The sequence below is a fragment of the Cupressus sempervirens genome, chromosome 8 (assembly GCF_028749045.1).
Source record: "Cupressus sempervirens isolate cs-2001-9-10 chromosome 8, ASM2874904v1, whole genome shotgun sequence".
Classification (NCBI taxonomy): Eukaryota; Viridiplantae; Streptophyta; class Pinopsida; order Cupressales; family Cupressaceae; genus Cupressus; species Cupressus sempervirens.
Window position 1 is genome coordinate 595093498 of NC_143125.1, and position 25872 is coordinate 595119369.

At 33.6% G+C, this 25872-nt stretch overlaps 1 protein-coding gene across 1 annotated transcript in view; it reads right to left on the bottom strand.

Annotated features, from left to right (window-relative positions):
* Positions 1-1213: 1213 nt before the first annotated feature.
* The window catches only part of LOC149543844 (taxane 9-alpha-oxidase-like), a 29805-nt gene continuing 5146 nt past the window's right edge, over positions 1214-25872 (bottom strand). Inside the window, exons 2-3 of the mRNA XM_089796330.1 lie at positions 1871-2201; positions 1214-1689 (exon numbers count right to left, since the gene is read on the bottom strand). Of these exons, the coding sequence (XP_089652456.1) occupies positions 1420-1689; positions 1871-2201 (601 nt within the window). The 3' untranslated portion in view covers positions 1214-1419. The remainder of the gene's footprint in view (positions 1690-1870; positions 2202-25872) is intronic.

The window sequence follows — 25872 nt, forward strand, 5'->3', positions numbered from 1 at the left end:
AACTATCATTGCAAATTGAACTATCATCAAAAACTAATATTCAATTAGTCATATTCATGTAATTATGAAAGATGGCACATTCAAAGACTATTCAACTCTAAAAATTAAAAAAATATATAGTTAATGGAAGAAAAAAATAAAAATATGATATTGTTGATTTATAATGCAATTATGATTCACAACAATGAAAAAATTATAATCTATAGTGCTTATAAAATGGTAGACAATTAAAATGAGTTTCATTTATATGAAACATTTTATTAGTAGAAATTGAATTATTTTTATTGAAGAAAGTAAATATCATATTATTTGAAGTATGAATATTCCATTTTATTTTTTCTTTGCATACTACTTTGTATAGAAGTTACAAAGTATTCTTAGATGGTGGTAGATTCTTATATGTCGGTAGACTAATGAAGAAATAATAGGAGTCTAACTAGAAATAGACAAAATAGTTTTCCATAAAATTACAAAGTATAGAGATGTGTACCTGAGGTTTTATTTTCAAAAAGCTCAGTTAAAAAGCTAAGCCTAGACCATATTTGGTATGATGAGTAGCATGCTACTTAAGGACTCTCTAGTTGAAAAGTTCAACACATATTTCAACAAATATACAATGAAATAAGAAAAAGGAGTAGATAAAGAAGGGTAAGCTATATAAAGAATAGGTAAACAAAGGGAAGGAAAACTCACTAAATAGTTATTATGAAATCTATATTATTATATAATACAATTAATTCATATTCTTAAATCTGAACTAAGATGTACTTGTTGATTCTCTTTTTTTATATATCACATTAAATTAAATTTTGACTATAGCACATATCAAATAAAAATATTGTATCTATTATATTTTAAATAGCAATAATTAAAAGTAATATATATAAGTACATAAATTTTTAATACAGTTTAAATGACTAAATCTATCGTTATTATTTAGATTACTAATTATATAAAATTTAAATAATATAATTTTATTATATTTTCAAATGTAGACTAAAAGAAAATATTTAGATTTCTTCTTTTTCTTTTAAAGATACCTCTACCACCTACATTTAACAACTATTCATTTATACATTGATTAGGACGCCATCATAATAAAGAACTTGAACACTAGAGAATATATCAACTATCTATTAAAATGATCAAATAAAAAATCCATATCAATTGATGGATAAACTAGGATGCTCTTTGGAGGCCTTAAATACTTAACTCTGCTTAAATGGACCGTTTTATCCACACAAAAATAAACCTTGTCTTGCTACAATATGAAATAGACTAAAATGTAAAAGATCAATAGGGCTGAATGTTCCACAAACTATTTTTAATCCGTAATATTACATGTCTATAGTTCTTATTTCCCATCGGAAAAGCCCACCACACTTTTAAACCATGCAACTTATGATGCATACCATAATTTCAACTATCGAAAGACACACCTGCAAATTTCTCAATGAATATTGTAGGATTTTTCTCTTTGGAGCCCATATGATTGAAATAACTATGCCTGTATTGGGAGTATGTAAAAGGCCTATAATTTCTTGGGTGATGCTCATCCACAAGCTTCTCTGGAGCCCTTATTTCCTTGTCCCAGGGAAAGTGTACAAACCATGGTATACTTAGGCGACCTGTCCAACCTTTGTAAATAACACGATGCTCTGCACTGCGGTATCTACCATTGCTCCATGCCTGAGTTCAGTAAGTGTATTGGTTTTTAAATTGGGTGTGATTTGAAATTTTTATTTAGAATATTTTAAAAAAAAATTAAGATACTCAACTTCTAGATCATCTTATTAAACTAAGATATTCAACTCCTAGATCATCTCTCCTAATAAATGATAAGGCATAAGTTCCGATTAGAAATCCATACCTTAAGACAGTCACCTACATTGACAAGAAAGGAAGAAGGGATGGGCTTGACATTCAACCATTCCCCTTGTTTGGATCGGATCTGAAGGCCCCCATTATTGTCTTGGTGAAGGATTGTAAAGCAAACGATATCAGTATGTGCATATAGAGCCTCTTCATCCTCTTTGGTTTCGCTATTAGGGAAATAATGAACTATGCGCATGTAAGCTAGTAAGTCCTCAAAATCAGAAAGATAGAAAGTTTTCACATCCAATCCCAGGCTCGCAAGAATGATTTTACTGATCTTCTGTTGGAGATCTGCCATGGCAAATGAGTATGTCCCAATCGCCTTGCTGCCATATTAAACATCACAGCTCAAAAAAATCTGAGAGAGTGATAGAATCTAAACAAAATGTTTGGATTGTAACCAAAAGATTAGATAACTATTGTTTTCATTAAGGGATTTATAATAATTTTGCTTGGCAGTTGGTTTGTACTGTTTGAGTTCCTCATGGATATGGTTTCTAATTTTGATTTCACTTATTTTCTTGGTTTTCAGGAGAGTGGAATATGGTGGTCTATTGTCCTTCTACATGGGCTTTAGATAGTGATTATAAGTATAGTGGGATGGATTGAGTTTCTTTACCGTTGACTAAACCTACACTGCAATTTCAATTTTTTCACCATGGTCATCCTTAACTTGTCATTGTTACACTATGGGTCTGGTTCCTAATTTTGATTCTATTGCTTTTGTCCATATTTTGAAAGAGTAGAAAATAATACCTAAATGTCTTTCTAAAGGGATTTTTGATAGTATTTAAAAGTAGAAAATTATGCATTGAGCTTCTTCACCTTCGACTGAACTCAAGATGCTATTTCAGATTGTTTTATTGTGGATCTAATTTCTAATGTTGATTCGATTTCTTTTGTTTGTATTCGTAAGAGGGTAGAATACAATGGTCAATTGTCTCCCTGAATGAATTTATCTGGAATGTCATAAACTGAGCTTCTTTAATCTTGACTTAAGTCAAGGTTTTATTTAAACTATTTCATCCTGATCAGCTTAAATTTTGTAATTGTTACATTATAAGTCTGGTTTTTAATTTGATTCTAATTCTTTGATTTACATTTCAAAAGAGTGAAAAACACAGAAGTCAATTGTCTTTCTAATAAGTTTTTAAGTCTTATAAATGAAACATCGTGCACTGAGCTTCTTTACCCTTAACTGAATCCACAAAGCTATTTCAATTGTCCCATCAGAATCAGATACAAGTGGTAAGCTGTTTATTTAGACAACTGGCAACTGTACTTTTAAATCCTTTGTGTGCATGTGAGGTGCGATGGTATTGCTGGCTTATGCAGCATAGAATTTGATGGGCGCGGCTAACAAGATTTAGATTTAGATTTGGCTAACAGAATTGGTAGCAGAGAATCACAGATTAAAGGAGAGAACAGGTGGTAGTTTGAAGTCGCTAGAGTCGTGTCAAGATGGAGAATGCTGCAAAGCTTGGCTCCAAAATCACAGTAGTGTTTATATTCAAAAAATAAAATGACGAAGTGTCATATTGCCTTATATTAAGGTGAGTTAACATCAAAACATCTCAGAATAGGTCTATGATCATCCAATTTCAATAACATCATAGAGCTGTTTAATTATTTGTTTACACCAAAGGAATAAAAGTCAGTTCTAATTACAAATTTTTATTCTTATTTCCAACATTTATGGATTCATACTAACGAAATTTAATAGTTTCTCATAATTTCAGATTTCTATTACCCCACTTTATAACATTGGCAATCTATTTTAAATAGTATTTTCAGATTCTGAAATTAGAAGTAAAAATATTGGCAATATATTTTAAATGGTAATTTTTCTCCTTGTCTTTAAATTTCATCTTTTGGAGGGTTTTAAAAAGACAACAATGATTAAACAAAGATCAAAATAGCAGGGATCAGTTTTATTTTAGATAATTTGATGCACGATCAATGATCTTGAGCGATTGGAGTGACTAGGGCATGGTAGCAGGTTTTTTTTGATATTTTTTGGCAGAAATTTGAGATTGCTTTGATTCTGGTTCACCATTTGTTTGTTGGGCTCTTATGGCCATGAGCAAGGTCTCCAAGAGTCTCATTCTTGCTGGAGCCTCCGTTTGTGATGGATCTTCTACAAGGTTGAGGTCATAGGAGAAGGAGCCATTTTATGTTAGCGAGCACTAGAAGTTAAATAAAGTTAATGTTTGCTTTCCACGTAGTTAGGATCGCCCTGGTTATTCCTCTAGAAGCAGTAATGGAAGATGTGGACTAACTAGCCACAAATGCATTGATATGCAAATTTCTTGGTATCTGAATTTCCCTATCAGCCTTGGAAGCCTGGATTCACCACTCATGGCAAGTGGAAGGTGATATGTATATTATGTTGGCTGGTAATAGCTACTTTTTTGGTCAATTTCTCTTGCATGTCAGATCGGAACCAGGTCTTTGAGGGAAGCCCTTATTTTTATGACAGTGTAGGTCTTTTTGTCAAACCCTGGCATACGGGGTTCAATTCTACTGAGGATCTTCCTTCAAGGGTTCCTATTTGGGTCTATCTGTCATGGCTTCCATTGGAGTTCTGGTGCAAGGATATCTTGCAATAGATTGCTGCTATACTTGGAAAGTTGACTGCTATAACACATCAATCACGACAAAATGGTTATTTCTTATACCCATATTTTTGTTGAAATTGATTTAAATAATCCTTTGCCAGATTCTTTAGAAATTTTCCTATGCTCTTCTTCTTGGATCCAATAGCTAGACTATGAATCTATTCCTTTTCGTTGTCGCATTTGTCATGTGTATGGTCATTTACAATGCCAATGCCCTCAAACCTCGAAAAAAAATGGTACCCTTGGTGGGTTCTCTGGCCCAAGGATGGCCAATAATGGTAATGGGAATGGTCAAATTGTTAGTACTAGAAAAGGAAATGTTCAAACTGATAGTACAATAAAGAGAAAGCTCAAATGAACACATCAAGTTAGGGGCAAGGGCCATCCAGTACTATCGGTCCTAATAAGGATGGTTTTATCTTGGCTTGAAATCGTGCTAAGGGGTAGGGTCAGAAGCGATATCATATAGATCAACAAGTGGACTCAAGGTTCAATTGTTTTGAGGTTCTTTACAGCATCATCATAGAAGAAGGTATTCCTGTAGAGGCTCAATGTGCAGCTACTGGCTTAGAGGGGAGGAGTTCTATTCTTAGTGGCAACTAGGATGTTGTAGCTCAGCAGATGCCAGAGACTTCTATTGGCCCCAAGTCTGGTGCCCTTGTGGTTTCTTCTACTCCATAAGAAAAAGATTTTCTTCTCGAAGATTTGGTTAAAGATGTGTTTGTCTCTAGTAAAGGAAAGGGATCTTCTCTTGCTTTGGGCCTGATGCAAAGACCATTCAAGAAAGTCTCTTTTGCTACTCCCTCAAGAGTTGGGTAAAAGTAGGATTAGGAAAGTATTGAACTTACAGGAGATTTACTAGTAGAGTCTAGTGTTGTCAGGACCATGGATGAGCATTTTTCCCACTCTACTCAATGATTATTATCTCATGGGATGTCAAGGGGTTGAATAACATCCCCAGACAAAAAGCTATTCACAAGCTGGTGATTGATCATTCTTCGAATATTCTTTGTATGTTTAGATGTGCTCCTAAAATTTGGTTTCTAGGCCAATGTCAGTGTGTTGGTGCTTTGGAGAGCTCTAGTGGTCTTGCCATTTGCTAGGATCGTAGGAAAGTTATGCCACTTTACTGGGTCTCTTGCCTCTAGCTCTCTCAATGGTTACATCCTCTCTAGAAACTAGAGAGATGATTCTTGTTACTAATGTGTAGGCTCCTATTGATCTTCCTGGCAAGCTCAAGCTCTGGGAGCATATTACGCATGTTAGATTCTGTCATCCTTTCTTGCCTTGGATTGTGGCTGGAGATTTCAACTCTGTTCTTAGTTCGAAGGAGAAGAGGGTTGGGTTGGCTCACTTGGGTCCTTTTTCTAAGCTTCTTCGACAAAATATTGATCTTTTACAACTCTCTAATGTCAAACCTCTCAATGGGATCTTTACTTGGAACAATCAAATGGTTGGAAATGATGCCATCTCAGAATGCTTGGATAGGTTCCTTGTTTCTTGCTTTTGGAATTGTGGCTCTCTTTCTTTCTCTTCTAAAATTCTTGATTGGAGAGGTTTTTACCACTAGCCTATTAAGCTCATAGCTAGCTATGTTGATGTCCCCAAGAAACCTCCCTTTAAGTTCCAATTGATGTGGCTTCAAGACTCTTCTCTTCACGACTTAATGGCTCACTGGTGGACATAGGGAGGCCCTACCTAGGGCACTACTATGTTCTCCTTCTTTAAAAAACTTCAATATGTTAGAAATTTTTTGCTAATCTCCACATTATGAAGAAGAGGGCTCTGGATTGTCTCAAGATGTTATTACCAAGTAGATTTAGGATCTGGGTTTTTCTGAAGCCCTTAGCATAGAAAAATCTTGAGCTTCTACTAATTTAGCTGAGTGGGATCTTAGAGAAGAAATTTATTGGAAATAGAAGGCTTGAGTTGACTAGCTTTAGGAAGGGAACAAGAACACCACATTTTTACATAAATCTGTGTAGGCTCGACATAACAAGAGTTACATTTCCTCTCATGTTACTTCTAATGGGATGCATCTGACCTCCTCGCAAGCTATATCCAGGGAAGCTATTTAGTTTTACTCTACTCTCTTTTCAAATGATTTACCTCTAGTAGAGATTGAGGAGAAAACAATCTTTTCTTGTATTCCCTCTGTTGTGACTAGGGAGATGAATGATTCTCTTCAGGGCCTAATGGCTTCCCTATTGAATTCTTTTAGAAATTTTGAGATATTATCAATCATGACCTTTTGGATGTGGTTTAGGAGTCCTATTCCAACAAAGAAATGCTCTAGGTCTTGAATGCTACTTTCTTAGTCCATATTTTGAAGAAGGAAGAGACTAATCAGTTGGACATCTTTAGGCCCATTGCTCTTTGTAATGTGGTCTATAAATTCATTACTAAGCTTCTAGTAGAGAGGCTTAAAATTTGGCTTCCCAAGATTATCTCTAAGGAACAAGGTAGTTTTGTGGTGGGAAAACAAATTTTGGATGGGGTGGTTATTGCTTCCAAAGCTATTCACTCTATATGTACTTCTAGGGAACGTGCCATGTTCATTAAGCTTAATATGGCTAAGGCTTATGACAGAGTCAATTTGGATTTCTTGTGGAAAGTTCTTCTAGCTTTTGGCTTCAATTACGAATGGGTTAGATGTGTTCTGAGCTATGTTACTACTCATTCCTTCTTTGTCCTTCTTAATGGTGAATCATCAAAGCCTTTTGGGGCATCTAGAGGTCTTTTCCAAGGAGATCCCCTCTCTCCTTATTTGTTTATCATTATGGCTGAGGGACTTGGTAGACATATCAAGTTTCATGTTTCCCAAAATCTTATTCAAGGATGCCAATGGGGAAATGGTTTGTGACTCTTTTCCACATCCATTTTGTTGATGATACAACCCTTATCAGGAGAGCTCAGATTTAGGAAGCTAAAGCCTTTTGACTTACCTTGGATACTTATTTGGCTGCCTCTAGGGAAAAAATTAATGACCACAAGTACTCTATTTTTTTCTTCAACATTCCTGAGCCTATCCAGTATAATATCTTGAGATTTTAGATTAAGTCTCTCCCTCTGACTTACTTGGGGGTCCCTATTGTGGTAGGTAGATAGCCTAGGTTTTTATGGCAAAGCTTGCTTGATAAACTTCAAGAAAAAGTCAATCATTGGACTCATAGGTGGCTCACTACTACTTGTAGGGTGACAGTCCCTACGATCTATGATTCAGTTCCTCCCCATATACAAATGTATGGTTTAGGCTGCCCTGGTGTATTTTCTTAAGGAATTTGATGCTATCTCTCCCCAATTTCTTTGAAGTGGAAATTTGCAAAATACCAAATGGAGCCTCATCAATTGGGATACTATTTACAAGCCAAAAAAGGAAGGAGGCCTTGGCCTTCGTTCTGCTAGCTTGTGCAGTCAAGCTCTTGTTGCCAAGCTCTATTAGCACTAGTGTTCTAATTAGTCTCAGCTCTAGGCTTATATCCTATCTGACAAGTATTTACTTGGTGTTGAACCTTCAGATATTTCTAGGTTTTCTCTTAAGGTAAGAGGCTTTATGGTGTGGAATACCCTCAAAATTGGTGCTCACCTAGTAAAGAGAAGTTTATTTTGGATCTATAACAGAGGCACTGAGGCTCTTTTTTAGAGTGATTCTTGGAATGGGCATCCTCCTCTCTTATCCTTTCATCCACACTTGTAGTCTCTTTATGATTTTTTCCTTTTTGCTAGATGGAATAATGTGGCTCATTATAAGGAGGCTTATAATTTGGGCCTTGATGTGGGTTACAGATGGAACAATTCTTCTAATTGGCTAGTGGGTGGCTCTCTAGGGGATCGATTGGAACTATCTCAAATATTGGCTTCTAGGGAGTGCAGCTCTCTATAGGAACCTGTTGTTTTGGCTTGGGGAGGTGCTTCTTCTAGCAAGTATTTTGTCTCTTTAGGGTACCTTGCATTAATGAAGCAACTTTTTGGCAAGGTGGAGGTCTCTTGGTGGAAGAAAGTTTGGAATAGTTTTTCATGGCCTAAGTGTAACTTTTTCCTTTTGATTATGGTTTATAATTGTTGTGTTACTTGAGAGAATCTCTACAACTGAGGCTTCTAGGGACCTTCCATCTATCTTTTATGGCACAATAGTGAAGAGACCATTTCTCACCTTTTTTTCCAGTGCCCCTTTGCCAAATAGATTTGGAACTTCTAGTGGAGTGTGTGGGGATGCACATGCTGGCATGTTTCCTCTTTGTCTAAATTTTAGGACTATTTGTGCCATCCCCCTTCCAAGACTTCTTTTCTTCAAGTTTCTTGGACTATTGGCCCTTCCCTTATTTTATGGCATGTTTGGCTTGAGAGGAATAGGCAGATCTTTCATGATGTGTAGTTTTAGATCAAGCATCTGTGGGGGAAAATTGTTAATTCTCTTCATGAAACACTCCTAGCTAAATGTGACATTAGTGGAGGTTTGGATCCTAGAGATGCTAGTATTTACTCAAGCCTTTCCTTTCGTCTTCAAGGAAGCACTCCCTCGGTCCCCCGCAACCACTTTGGAAATAGAGCTAGGCAACACTCTCAGTGTGTTAATCATGAAGGGCATTGGTCTCCTCCTAAGGTGGGCATTCTTAAAATCAACATTGATGTTTCTTCTTAGGGAATTCCTTGTCTAGTCAGTATTGGGGGAGTTAGGCGTGATAGTTCTGGTGATATTCAGTTTCTATTTTCTATATATAAGGGTTACCATACTAATAACCTCATGTAAGCCCTAGCTATCTTGGTTGTAGTGGAAAAGTGTTTTCAACATGCCTGGAAAAGAATTATCTATGAGACTGACTCATAGGTGGTTGTGAATTTATTGAATGGAAGGAACCTTGTGCATGTGGATTGGCATTTGGCTTTGGTTATTTAGTAGATCATTCAGTTATGCAATTCGTTGGATTTTGTGTCTTTTATGCATATCCCTCATGAGTGGAATGGTGAGGTTGATTGTTTGGCTAAATGGGCCTCTGAGCATGGGTTGGATTGGAACAATAGCCATTATATGGAGAAAATTTTGACATGTAAAATCACCTCAAAAAATGGAATCAATTAAAACCCAACTAGAGAAAAGTCTAAATGCTAATTTTATTTAATTATATGAGATCATTTGTTTATTTATATAAAATCATTTTACATGGTTAACTTCAAATATATCATGAAGATAAATCTATTGCCTTGTTGCAACAACATAAAGATGTAAAGAATTTAAATAAGATTTTATGACTTACCAGGGTTACACTCGAGTACATAATAGTGGTCATGAAAGCCTAGTTTCTTGCTAAGACTATTTCTTATGTAGATATGCCTAGTTTTGATGCTAGAAGATATTATAGAAGATATTATATGGCAATGAAAACTAAGGTGATAACCCTCTGATTTTCTTTAAAGTAATAGTATACCAACTCTCAATTTCCTCCATTTTTTCATTCAATTTATAATATGGTCTTTTCTACATGGTGAGAATGTCAAACATTTCCCACCAAAAATTTAAAAGGGGCATGTAATAATGTTTTCAAGAAACATTCTTTCAATCTAAAACATCAAAATTAGAAGATAAGAAATGTAATAGAATTATAAAGAAGATTGACCTGGTATTATATAAGAAGACTGATTTTGTATAGCATTATAGAAGTCATTCATGAGAAAACCTTGTCTCTTTCAAGTGTCTCAACCATCTTTTCTTATGCAAAAGAAATGTAGATGTATCAAATAAAAAGGATATCATTCTGTTACCTAGATATTTTGGGCAAGTTAGTTAAATTAATTCCAAAGAAAGAGAGTTTAATTCCCTCCTATACTAAAAATCCTCTCTCCCCCCTTACTACCTCTTCTCCACATACTACCTCTCTACACACACTAAAAATCCTATCTCCCCATATTACCTCTCTCCATGTACTAAAATTCTAGAAAGAAGTTCGAGTTTGGATTGCTCTCTCTCTACATATAATGAAAGAGAGTTTAATTCCCTCCTATACTAAAATCCTCTCTCTTCCCATACTACCTCTCTCCACATACTAAAAATACTCTCTCTCCTATGCTACCTCTCTCCACATACTAAAATTCTAGAAAGAAGTTCAAGTTTGGATTGCTCTCTCTACATACAACTTTCCAAAACTACCTTGCTCTACATACTAAAATCATCTCTCACTACCTACTCAAAATTTTTTCCCTAATCTTAACCTAGAGATTTCAAGAACCCAATGCGAACTCTTATTTTCAAGGCAATGGAATGCCATTCATAGTGCAGGAGAAAAAAATTGTTAATGAGTACATTCATACCACATGCAGGTTGCATCGTTTTGAGAGGATTTCTCAAATCAACAAGATTCCATAAGTAATTTTTTCAAGACATTCATGAAGCAGATTTGTTGATAATACCATTATCACAACATATTTGAATGAATTGAAAAGGAAAATAAATTCCATTGTTGCATGATCCTGTAGTTGGAATTCCCATGATAGAGATGATCAATAGGTTGCACTCAAGGATGGATAGAATGAAAATGAAGAAGTTGTCGGTATATGGGTGATGTATAAAAGAGAAGATCTAGAATAGTGATGGTTTGAGATAGAAAATTGGGCACAAAGATATCCCTTTGGACTACTTTGCATACCAACTTGCCACATATATTCACAACCTTCAAATTCCCGCAAAAACATATGGGTTTCAAATATGCCAAAGAGCTAAAGTGTGGATTGTTTTTGAAAATCAAAAAATATACCCAAACCATTTGATAGAATGTTTCAATCTTTCAACCACAAAATGTAAGAGATGTCTCACACTATAGGCATAATGGAATTCTCAAATTTTAGTATGCATCTTGTCATACATCCAAATCCTCTAACCCATGACATTCAGAAAGGTGGTAGATATGACCATAAACAAGGTGCATGACTTGTTTGGCAATTATCCCTCATTTCTCTAGCCGCAACATCAAATGGAAGCATATAAAAGGCACATGAATTGTCTTATGTAATGATAGATGAAATTAATATAGTGAGAAACCCAAATATAATAATTTTCCTCTCTACACAAGACAAGACATGTGCATTGTTTGATTGAAGACCAGATTCATTCAATTTTTTATGTTTTGATGGCCGATTAACATGCTATTGGAAGGACGTAATGACATCTCACAAAATGCCCGCATCTATCTCTAGCCTCACTATGCACATATAAAAGTTTCAAAGTATACAATGAGAGAATTTGAAGTCTCAAGTGGCACAAGCATGACTCCAGCCTCATTTGTAGCCCATGGTATTCATACAACAAAAATGATAAGAGATGACAAATGTTTGATAGAATGTTTTACTTCTCCAAACTGCAATGTGTCACTTCTCAATTATTTTGAGCTATTGTGTAAGAAGATGTATGGTTGATGTTCATCTCCATACCTATACATAGACAAGAATTCAATGTAAAATATTCTTAGTCTTGAGGCCTCATTCTCACATGAGTGAAATCCCAGACTTGGAAAAAACTTGACAAGATACAGTTTGAAGAAATAAATTATAAGTTTTTGACTAAATATTTGCATTGAAGATCATCGCTTATTTACATCAAAGAAATCTAAGTCAGACAATGACCACTTTTCAACCTATAAAGACATTAAATGGAATTAAAGAGTTGTTAATTCATTCTTCCAATAGTTCTAGCACCTCGTATATTTGAAGGCATACAAACTATTTGGCATTATGTCTTCAAGAAAATGCATCTACAAGTGTGAGGAACATGAATTATTTGATGTAATTCTTTCCGCATTCTAACATCTTCAACTTGAGTTATGTTGACTTAAAAGTGTGCATCGAGATAAAAACTTTAGAAAGTATGAAGGAGAATTTTGACATGATACTTCAGGTGAATTTGTGTGCTTTGAAGCTAGTAGTCTGAAAATATGAGGTTGGAGGAACATTGATCTAGGAATTTGGTAAGAAATACTATGAGGTACAAATTCCAAGGAAAAGAGCCTGTTGTGATATTAAGAAGTATGATTCCTAAGATATTGGATATAAAGATAGGACACATGGAAATTGCACACTTTTGGAAGATGATGAGAAAACAAGGTAGATCACCTCTAGCACAAAAAACATTCAAAATTGGTCTAGCTCATGTAAGAGGATATCCACTTGTATTCTAGTGTGTGGAGCTAGTTTTGGAATGTGTCAAGGCATATGATTGGAATTCTAGGGACATCAAGACCTCAGGAGGTAATATCATGGTAAGGCTAGATCTGTTGTCTATCTTCATCACATTCGGATTGCCAAAATCTTTAAAGAAGGTGCTCAAAGATACTTCAATTGGAATAACATGCTAGAATGTTATTCCTAAGAGTTGGTTGGATCAACCTAGAAGAGGATAGTGACAATTACCAAGAGTGTTGCATAGAAATATCTTTAATGAAGACATTTCTAATATGATAATTCTCCTCAACAGGATAGTGTGAAATTAGACTACCAGAGACTTTCAAGATCGGATGTTTTTGTACATTAGTACCATCACCATAGGAAAAAAACTTATAGATTGGGGACAAATGATTAGTGATGCCCTTCATCATAAGTTAACTCAATTCAATGTGAATCAGGGGTTTTACATGTTCTCATACGTGATGTTCACAATTGCTAGTATGAATTCATGGCCTAATCTTAATCCTTATTGGGAGTATAACTTAACCATGAAAATTTATAATTATTACCTCTAGTTGCAATTAAAAAAAAGCAACACACATTTTCGCAGGGTCAACAATGCTTTTTTTATGCTGACAACAAGAGAGCTACAGCTAGTCTCATTAGTACTTATGGTAGCTTTTTCATACAGTACCCTCAATTCACTTACATCCACATTGGAATTTTTTAATATTGTCCTCTTATGTTTCCTTTCTCCATAGATGATAGGTTGGTGCTTTTAGAAATTTGCAAGTAAATTGGTCAGGTAAAAAAAAAGTGTAGGAAAAAAGGATCAATTCCTTTCCCAATCGGTATTGGGAACTATAGTTGTCTTCCTTCTTCAAAGACTCAAAATATCAAGAGATCCATGGTGAACATGACTTTATACTCTTTCCATAGTCATTTCCCATTTGATGGTAGCGAGTATGTTAAAAAAAACTTGGCACTAGGACCTGGCTATCTTCATTTCCCTACGATGGAAGACTATTGGACGAATTGTGAAAATGACTTTGAAGTGAGAAGGAGGGACTAGATGAGATTCATGGTACAACAAATCATTGATTACAAAATGGGATGGGATGTGACAAGCATAAAAGGGGATGCATTAGACTTAATTGATCCTTTCTTCTTTGAGTGGATACAACTATTAGAATTGCCATATATTAATTGGTCTCTACTGGAATTGAAAGACCTCAAGGAAAAATCCTTCTTTGTGATTCGATAAACTGAAAATTGGTTAAAGAATAAAGTCAAAGAAGCCATGACTACCAGATCAACAAGAAGAGGCAGTGCAAAGAAAAGTAATAATCCCCAGGAAGGTACATTGATTTTGTCCATTCCATCTTCTATCCCTACTTCTCCTAGTTCTTTACATAGCACACAAAGTGGATATGATGGTGAAGATCCAAATAAAAGATTTGATCTAGTTTCAGCATGTGAACTCATTGCAATCACTAGGAAGAGGAGTTCAAAACCCTAGGAGAAGACTTTAAGACCAATTCAAAAGATGATAGATGAAGCTCTTGAGATGAACACTTTACCATCATCAATTGTAGATGAGATGATACAATCCATAACATCTCCTTTACACTCATTGTCTCCTAAAAGTGTGGAAGAAATTCAAGAGCTGCCAGTTGTAGAGAATGTCCATAACTTGGATTTATCACCTAATTTTCTACAAGTTCCTTTAGTAATTGACTCATCTATGCTTATCTCAAAATCTTGGTTACAAAAAGGTTTGGAGAGAAAGAAGAAAAGGATGATCTAATTGGAAGCACTGAATCAGGATGTTGTTGCTGATTTAGTGCATAAAGGTACACAGGTAAAGAAGAATAGAATAGATTCTAGACTAGCAGTGAATCCTACCTCAGGAAATCTATTTATTGAAAGTGAAAAATTAGTCATAGAGAAGGGCATAAACGAGGCAGATGAAGCTGATTTTAGCATAACTAAAGTGGATCTAGGCCAAACCACTTGCAAAGGAAGATAGCATACTTTTCAAAAGTTAGCCACTATCCTCATAGAATAGTGAAGGAGAGATAAACAAGCTAAGAATCAACTCAAGTGTCAAGTTTGAGCCCTTTCTTCATGCATCTGATTGATGGTCAATGATTCCTTACCTGACCCTAATTCATCTACAAAAATAATAGGAGATCCCAAGAAGATGTTTGATGAAGAAACCATTCAAGACATAGGAGAATATCAAACTTATGGTAAGATGGTGAAAGCATGGATAAAATGCATGATAGAATGAGCATCAAGCCTATTTTAGGAAGTTAAGGTTATATATGCTAAGGTAGATCACATACAATGAAACATTCAAAAAGAGTTAACAACTCTCAAGGAACAACAAACATTCTAGAGAGAAATTGATGCTAATTTAGTAGAGATTAAAGGAATGGACAGAAATATAGTCAAATTATTGAAGTTAATCACTAGTGGAGAAGAAGATAAAATTAACATATTTGTAGAAAACATCAGATGGAAGAATGATAGCATGAATCAACAATTGGATGAAGGAGAACAATTTTTAAACTCTTGCAAGCTATTGAAAAGGAAGGCTTTGGGAAATATACCAATGATTGTAGAAGGTATCCCTATTAGCAAACACACTCAAGATCTAGACATATCTTCCATTTTCGAATGCATAGAGGTAAAGATCAACACTGAACTTGGCAGTAAACAAAGTTTAGATGCTAACATTATGACGAGATTCAACAGTCTCTCAGTGGCATTGGATTCCTATTTTCAAAACTTACCAGGTTACAAGCTAGAGTCAGATGAAGTTAGAAAGAGACATGATTGATGCAACCTAAAAATTTAGAGTTTAATCATCATCAAAAACAAGGCTTTAGCATATGTCATGAGATTATTTAGATCATACAAGGAAAACCTAACTCAACTACTCACAACACCTATAGATCAAAGAGCAGGCACAAAAAATATCAGTGATTGTAGTTGAAAGTTAGAAATGGATATGTCTAAAGTTGCTTCATATTTTTGTTTATATATTTTTTAGAGAGGTCAACTTTAGAATCAATTTTGATTTTGGTCAATATCTTAATATTTTCTAACTATAGTTAAGCATTGAAAGTTAGAATTGGCTACAAACTATGTTCGGATTAGTCCAAAATATAACTTTTCGAGAAGTTATGAACCCAAAAAGTTAGTTATTCTTAAATAGCTATAAATTCACTAATCTCAATGTAATGGGGGACTTTTTGGATTTTGGAATAAGGGAACACTTAAGTTAGAGTTTTGGTGATAAGAAAATTTTTGGAAAGTGTGAACAAAGGTTGTCTTTGTAATCAAAGTTTCTTTTTATGTTCTTCATGCAAGGAAATAAAGGAACATGCATTTGTTTTCTTTTCCATTCTTCTAAACTGAAAAAGTGTCGATTCTCTATAATGAATATTTTCATTATATCATGCAAGTATTCATGAATTGTTGAATTAGCATTGTGTTAATGATAGCTCTCAAGTGTAGTTCTTGTTTTTCTTCATTAGTGGTTTACAACGATTTTATGGAAACATTGAAGTTGTGTGGTGCATTCATCATTAATAGTTTCCTTTCTATATTCTGAGTTGTAATCATCTTTATTTAAAAATCAAAATTTTATCTTACAAGGGATTTGCCCCTCCAAACATAGAGGAAGGCCAAATATCAAGGGCCTATCCAACTATTGGATAAATTGATTTGCCACACACTTCATTGGGCTACATCACATATTTTCTAAGTGACAAATCTATTTACCAACACACTCAAATAAAAAAACATTTACAAATATGATTCCTACAAACTGTGATTCTAAATTATATAAGAGATAAAAGTACTTATATGAATGTGTTAGTGAACAGATTATCCTCAAAAGAAATAAATAAAAATTAACTATAAATGCCCAGATAGGAAAATTGAATCAACACTAATTGTTGGATAGGTTATCATTGGATTGATAACCTTCCTTTCAATTTTATCAGGTACAACTCCCCATAAATGATTTATAATGAATTTAAATATGGATGCTTTTAACTAGAAAGCACAAAAGGTTTAGAAACATCTATTCATAAAAATGAAATAGATGCGAAAACTAAGTGACTGAAAGGAAAAGAATAACAAATAACACAAAGTCTATTTGCCTGGATGTTGCATTAAAAAGAACAAATGAAGAATGTATCTTCCATACTCTCTAGAAAATGAAAAATCAGACCTTTTAAAGATATCTTGAAATGATAATGTAATTAGAAAATAGTGACATTAAAATGTATTTTAGAGAAAATTGAAAACAATACAAAGATTGTGATCAGTGGAAGGCAACTACCTCATAATCAAAGTTTTGATGTGATTATCCTCTAGTCTCCCTTCTCTAAAATGTAAAAGACAACAAAAATCCTCTTACACATTTACAGTCAAAGTTAGTAACTAAAGAAAACTAAAAATCTTTCCTTGCATTACGTAAAACAAATAAAAATTTATCCTTTCCTCTAACACAGAGTTTAGAAACAAGCACTATTTTCCCTCCCTCATAGGAAATAAAATAATCTAGATCAATTATTTTCCCTCCTACTATAACACATAGTCTACACTCTTGGGAAGAAAAAGTGGAACCTTTTTTTTCACTTGCTACTACCTATTTATCTTCTTTTCAGACGAGCAGTTTGGTCGATTATAATAATAACTGTTTCTTGGAACTGACTCTCTATAGTAACTTCTAGTCACATCCTCATGAACCTTATTTTTTAAGTTTTATCTTTATTATATGATATGTGGCATAATGATATTTACCTAATGACATGACCTCTAAAATATGCTGACAGCTGGCATTTGCTAGTGATAGAGTGTTGATTTGGTAGAGGTACAAATAGTCACATGTATCTCATGAAACTAGAAAGATTTTAAATATCACTCCAGTTAGAAGTTAGAAAATTAGGATTACTGTAACATATCTCAATTTTGCAAAGATCCAACAATGGAGTTGGGAGTTATGGCCCCTGAACTGAGACCAATTTTTCTTCATCTACATTTGTGATTGTTATTGATGATCTAATAGAAGTGCAAATAGAAACCCATAACTTTTGATCCATAATGAATCTCATAAAAATGTTTGGAGAAGATTTAGATAATAGGGGTTTCCAAGAAATATCTGAAATTCAGCCTGATCCAATGGTCAAAATGAGAGATATGGCCCCCGAAATATGACAATTTTTTTGTCATCTACATTTGTGACTATTCTGGATAATTTTTATAGACCTATACATGGTCAACTATATCTCACAAAAAAAACCAGATTTTTAATATTTCTCAAGTGATAATTTAGATATATAAGTTACATCCAATATATGTCAATGTCACAAAAATTCAATGGTGGAGTTGGGAATTATGGTCCCCACACTGAAACCGATTTTATCACTCAAGAAATTGTTATATATTTTGATTCTTTTCATTTGCACAATCACTCTATAATCTCCTCCATAAAATTTTGGTATCTCATTATATAAACCATTCAAAAACTAGTCCTTCATGATTTCCATTTTAGAGGTATGGTCATATTTCTCTTGTATCGGGTTCAATCAATATGCTTTTACTAATCCATGAAATACATCTATTAGATGACTTTAGATTTGAATTTTATGAAGAACTGCATAGGACTCATTGGAACCCGATAGGTGTACTTGTAGGTTTGGTATAAGGCATCATGAGGACACTGCTCATAGAAGTACATGGAGTATTTTGATGGATTCATAGCAATTATATATATATATATATATATATATATATATATATATATATATATATATATATATATATAGTAGTTTTTATTCAAAAAACAACATCCTTTCAATTTTCATGATATGCATAACTGATATTGCATGGATGTCATTGAACTGCTTCATTATGAAATGCTCTGCCTCTTGTATATGTGAAATTTTAATTTCCCTAGACTAGAAAATATGGTGCAAGAACATCTGATGCACAATACTACACTTCTAGATGACAACCATCAGTTCATACTTATATTTTGAACCAATCCATGCATTGCAATGGGAAGCTTTGACTTAATACCCCAAAATTAGTATGCACACTCTTCTATGAGTTTGATGATGTTGAAGCTTTATTTGAATAATCTATGAAACACTGGATTCTTGTGTAAGGCTTCTACATAGCACCCGACATGTCTCTTGTCTTAAATTGGAGGTATTTATTGAGTATCGGTCATCAATGAAGTCTTCATTTTACACTTACAATTTTGTGGATCAGAGACTTGAACTCTAAAATTTTTCAATACTATCGAACTTAGGATGTCAACATATGATCTTCAATTTGAAAAGGAGTTATTCTGAACCCATATGAACCAACCTGAACCTTTGAACTGAATTCTAAATCTCTGAAACTCTAAACTTGTGAATGTGGCTATGCAAATTGAACCATTTTGAACCAGTTTTAACCACTTTTAACTTAGTTCAAAGAGGTTCAAGGCTTGAGGTGAAATAAGATACAAGTCTCAAGCAAGTATTGAGATGGAAAAGACTCACATTTTGAAAAATTTTAGAAGGAGGTCTATATAGGCACTAACATGGGCTCTAACTAAGGGATTGATTTTGTTACAAAGGTAGAGAACTCCAACAATCTTTGGCAAAAGAAAAGTGCCTTGTCCATTGGGCAAAAGAGAGTTAGCAAGAAGAGAAAATTAGGAGCTACTTGTAGAGAGAGGGAAAAAGGGAGCAGGACAAAGCTAGCTAATCAAAACACCTAAACTACCAGCAAGCCCAAAGCTTGCACCTTATTCAAATGAACACTACGCACATCAAAAACATATTTACACAATATATACATAGGTAGGAAGCAAAACCTACCACAAAAGCTAGAGGAAGAAAAAAAATAACATAAATCCATTTACCAACTGAGAGAAGTAAGAACCTTTTCGCATCAGCAAATCATGTCTTAATAGAGTAGCTCCATACCATTGATTAATGGTGACTTCTTCAATGCTAAAACTCAAACTAAAAGCGCACATGCATATGCTGATCCAACACTCTTTCCTGAATAGCCATAACTCATTATAGCATTATTTCCCTCTTAAGGACTAATCTTCAATATCCATAGGGTCATATTCCATTTCAAACTAAAAAAAAAAAAGTGTAGAAACCTCATCAATAGATGATGCACAATACCCAAAAATTATGTCCTCAAGATTTAATTCTTGCACATGGTCCTTAATGTCATGGTCAACTTGGAGCCATATAGATGCCTCATCCAACATGGGATCAACCCTTGAGTATCTATTTTGTTCATCTCTTTCAAGAACCAAACTTTCATCAAACATGCCACACATTCTATCTTTTTCCTTTTCCAAAGTGGCATCACATGTTTCAAAATTACTCCCACAATCTAAATTAGCAAAGCCACACATAGAAGAATGGAATGAAAAATTATCAACAAATGCTTCATTCTCAATCTGATTTGAATGAATACCTAAGTCATCATTAAAGAAATGATCTGGTTTGAGTGATGATAGGAAGTTGTCTATAATTTCTTCTTCATCATTAAGAAAAGTGTCATTTAACATACCAGCTGAGTCACCACTAGGTTGAAAGTCAACTTCATACCTCCTTTTCTCAAGAAGAAATTTGGTCGAAATATCTTCATCCAAAGGCATCTTTACCCCCATCTTTCTCGTAGAATGTATGAGGCCTAGTTTCTAACTCACCAATTAGCATATTAGACCAAATTTAGGATCATAAAAGTAGATATCTACATCATTAGTTATAGAAATCAAAGGTTCTAAATTGAAACTGTGTTTTACCTCAGCCACACTTGTATGATTTTCATCATACATCTTTGTAGTCTCTTACAAATCACTAACCATCCTTCCTTAAATTTCTTTGAATAGTCGAGAGTCATTTATAAGGCAAGGTTTTAATGGACTATCATTCTTTGAACATGGTTCTTTGCAGAAATCTTCCATAATTCCTATAGGTGAGCATAATATACTCCTGCTATCTTCTTGGGTATCAAAAGATGAACTATCCTCATGGCATGAAATCACAACCAAAGATTTTATACAAGTCTCCATAGTCAGAGAAGCCAATTGAAAAGAGACATCATCCTCTTTCCGAATACACTCAAAGTTTTCATCAGGTGAAAATAATGATGGGCAATCTAAAGTCTTTACCCCAACTTGAGGACTCACTAGAGGTGATGTGGAGATAGGAATCATGTGTGGTGGAAAGGCATCTAGATATTCATCATCTTGTTGGATTCTAGTTCCTTCTTCTCCAAGATATTTCTCCTACTTGTATTCCACTTTGGCCATTTCTTCTTTCTTACATGCATGTCCTTTTTCTTGTAGATGTTACACCTAGGGTCTCTTCTTTATGAGGATGGTATTGTAAAAATATTTTAGCTAGCCTACTTGTTTTGCAACTTCTTCAGTAACCTCTTTGATAGGATTGTCCTTGAATGATGGGATAAAGATAAAGATGTCAAAGGTATCTTCATCTCTTGCTAGAATCCAATCTTTTAAGATCTCTTTATGGATAATAAAGGCTACTAGGTATCCTCTTCAATAGAGCTTCCAACCTCCATTCTTGGGGAGGTACCTCAAATTTTGAAAATGAAAACACCAAACTCTTTAACCAAGAATTCTGCAAGTTTATAATAGAGTTGCCAATCTTTGCTCGGAGAGATAACAAATTTAACCAAGGAAACAAAAAGATTTATCTGTCATTTTTTATTTCCTAGTAGAGTCGTCAAAAATTTGTTATTGAAAAAATTATCCTCCAAAGAAATAAATACAAATTAACTATAAATGTCGAGATAGGAATATTGAATCAACACTAATAGTTGGATAGGTTATCATCGGATTGATAACCTTCCTCTAAATTTTAATGGATACAACTCCTTGTACATGATTTACAAAGAATTTAAATATGAATGCTTTTAACCAGAAAGCACAAAAGGTTTACAAACATCTATTCATAAACATGAAATAGATGTGGAAACTAAGTGACTGAAAAGAAAAGAACAACAAATAACACAAAGTCTATTTGCTTAGATTTTGCATTACAAAGTAAAAATGAAGAACGTATCTTCCATCCTCTTGATAAAATGAAAAATTAGAGATTTTAAAGATATCTTGAATGATAACTTAATCAGAAAATAGTGATGTTAAAATGTATTTTAGAGAAAATTGAAAACAATACAAAGATCATGATCAATGGAAGGAAACTGCCTCATAATCAAAGTGTTGATGCAATTTTCCTCTAGTCTCCCTTCTCTAAAATGTAAAAGAAAACAAAGATCCTCGTAGACATTTATAGTCAAAGTCACTATCTAAAGAAAACTAAAACTCTTCCCTTGCATTATGTAAAACAAATCAAAATTTATCCTTTCCTCTAACATAGAGTTCAGAAACAAGCCTCACATGAAATGAAATAATCTGGAATAATTATTTTCCCTCCTACTATAGCACACAATCTATAGTCTCAAGAAGAAAAAGTGGAACCTTTTTTTTTTTCACTTGCTACTGCCTATTTATCTTCTTTTTGGTCGAGGAGGTTGGTCAGTTATAATAATAACTACTTCTTGGAACTGACTCTATAGTCTCAGCAAGAAAAAGTGGAACCTTTTTTTTCACTTGCTACTGCCTATTTATCTTCTTTTTGGTCGAGGAGGTTTGTCGGTTATAATAACTTCTTCTAGTCACATCCTCATGATCCTTATTTTCTTTAAATTTTATCTTTATTATATGATATGTGGCATAATGAATATTTACAAGGTCTCTAAAATATGCTGACAGGTGGCATTTTTTGGTGATAAAGTGTTGATCCAATAGAGGTGCAAAAAGTCACATGTATCTCATGAAACTAGAAAGATTTTAAAGATTGCTCTAGTCAGAAGTTAGAAAATTAGCATTAATCCAACATATCTTAATTTTGCAGATTTCCAACAGTGAAGTTGGGAGTTATAGCCCCTGAACTGAGACCAATTTTTTTTTCATCTGCATTTGTGACTATTATTGCTGATCTAATAGAGGTGCAAATGAAAACCCATAACTTTTGATCCATAAAAAATCTCATAAATTTTTTTAAGAAGATTTAGATAATTAGGTTTTCCAAGAAATATCTAAAATTCAGCCCAATCCAATTGTTGGATTGAGAGATATGGGCCCTGAAATAAGACTATTTTTCTATCATCTACATTTGTGACTATTCTGGATAATTTTGATAGACCTATACACTGTCACCTATATCTCAAAAGCCAAACTGAATTTTTAAGATCACTCTAGTGATAATGTAGATATCTAGGTTACATCTAATATATTTCCATTTTGCAAAAATCCAACAATGGAGTTGGGAGTTACAGCCCCCGCACTGAGACCAATTTTATCACTCTAGAAATTGTTATATATTTTGATTCTTTCCATTTGCATAGTCACTCCATAATCTCCTCCATACAATTTTGGTATCTCAATATATAAACCATTCAAAAACTAGTCCTTCATGATTTCCATTTTTGAGGTATGGGTATATTTCTCATGTATCAGGTTCAATCAATATGCCTGCGTTGATCCATGAAATACATCTATTAGATGACTTCATATTTGAATTTTGTGAAGAGCTACATAGGACTCATTGGAACCTGATAGGTGTACTTGCAAGTTTGTTATAAGGCACCATGGGGACACTACTCATATAAGTACATGGAGTATTTTGATGGATTCATAGCAATAATAGCAATTATATATATATAGCATTTTTTCTTCACAAAACACCATCCTTTCAATTTTCATGATATGCAAAACTGATATTGCATGGATGCCCTTGAACTGCTACATTCTGAAATGCTCCGCCTCTTGTAAATGTGAAATTTTAATTTCCCTAGACTAGAAAATATGGTGCAAGAACATCTAATTCACAATACCACACTTCTAGATGAAAACCATGAGTTCATACTTATATTTTGAACCAATCCATGCATTGCAATGGGATGCTTTGACTTAATACCCCGAAATTAGTATGCCAACTCTTCTATGAGTTTGATGATGTTGAAGCTTTATTTGAATAATCTATGAAACACTGGATTCTTGTGTAAGGCTTCTACATATCGCCCGACATGTCTCTTGTCTTAAATTGGAGGTATTTAGTGAGTATCAGTCATCAATGAAGTGTTCATTTAACACTTACAATTTCATGGATGAGAAACTTGAACTCTTAAAGTTTTCAATACTATTGAACTTAGGATGTCAACATATGATCTTCATTTTGAAAAGGAGTTATTCTGAACCCATATGAAGCAACCTAAACTTTTGAACTGAATTCCAAATCTCTGAAATTCTAAACTTGTGAATCTAGTTATGCAAACTGAACCATTTTGAACCACTTTGAACCATTTCAAACCACTTTGAACTTAGTTCAAAGAGGTTCAAGGCCTAAGGTAAAATAAGATATAAGTCTCAAGCAAGTATTCAGATGGCAAAGACTCACATTTTGAAAATTTTGAGGAGGAGGTCTATATAGGCACTAACAGAATGCTTTTTCAAAAATAATTAAGACTTTCATTTCTCTCATCAATCTATCATTCAAAAACTATTAGGACTTTCATTTCCTTCATATCTAATGATAGTTACACCCTCTTTATTAGGCTTCCTAGAGGAAATAAATAATTTTCAAAATCTAACTTAGTGAATATTTACCATTTATTAATTGTCTTATTTTCAAATTACAACACAATATATAATAATAACAAGAGCTCTGCTCGAGCTTGAGTCCTTGCCTTGTGTGAAGGGTGAAAAGTAGATTTTTAAAGAAAAAAAATTAGGTAAACATAAATTGATAGTGATTAAAATAGGAGTTTGTTAGTTTAAATTTAATAAATTTTATTTGATTAATAGAAAAGAAAGGGAGCTACCTACCAGCAATGTCTAATGAATATACATATTTGTAAATGTTTATTTGGAGATTTAAGACATGATAGAACCAGTATTGAGTTCGCTGGATACAATTTAGACAGTTCCTATACATTTGACTCTCTCCCAAAATGTTGCTAATAGACATGTGACCAGAAATTTGTGTGCATATGATGAATATGAGAGTATTAATGTTTATAAATTTAGCGAAGTAGGAAATGATGTGGACATGATATTTGAATAAATCATATTGAAGCTACCTATTTCATATATCACTTCATCTAGCATAACAATAGCATAGAAAACACTAAATAAACATTAGGTATAATGATTTTGATAACATAGAATGCCAAATAGAAATTATATATAGTAATTTTGACAAAATATTGTTCTAAAGTTAGATTACCTATACAAATTTGCATAGTATAGAGGTATAGTAAGCCAAATGGAGATGACATATAACAATTTTGAGTTTACATAGTATAGAAAAGAGAGAAAGGGAGGAAAAATTCACTAGTCTTTATCATTCCAGTTTACAAAAGTTGGAAAAAAACTAAATAATTATAACTGAATTTACATCAGTTCTAAAAAGAAGAATGGAACAGCTAAAAAAATATATAATTCAATTTACAAAAGGTTGAAAGAGTACATACAATTTTTAACAATCATGATATTAACAGACTAAAATTTATAGTCTGGTTTAAAAGAATCATAAAAAAGCATGTTCTAATTAAACAAAACATAATTCTAAATTATACACCCAATTCTCAAAATCAATATCTTACAAGAGATAAAATAGACAAAATTCACAAAATTCTAACAAATGTGGTTCGGACAAACAACTCTTGAACATATTGATAAATAAACCCTATTCTAAACTGTAAAAAGAAGAATTTTATATTCTAAACTTCCAAAATCTTAGCAGCTTCAACCTAAAACAACTTGAACCTAATCTAATAGATTTTAGAATTCATAATGGTATCATTCTCAAAAATTATAACTATGACGAAAATATTAGAGTGGATGTGATACTGGCTGTCGCTAGATCATTCATCTCTAAGTAAGGAATAATTTGATTTTAGATGACAGGGATGGGAGCTAAAACACCAACACATGCTTATATAGGGACACCCAATTTTGGAGCATGACTGCATCGATATACTCTAGCAAGTAATACAAACTGCTTCCCAATGACCAAAGGCTCCAATTGATCACACAAATAATCATCACTAAATGCTCCAATTGATTAGATAGAGAACTACATTACTCCTATAAATGATAAAA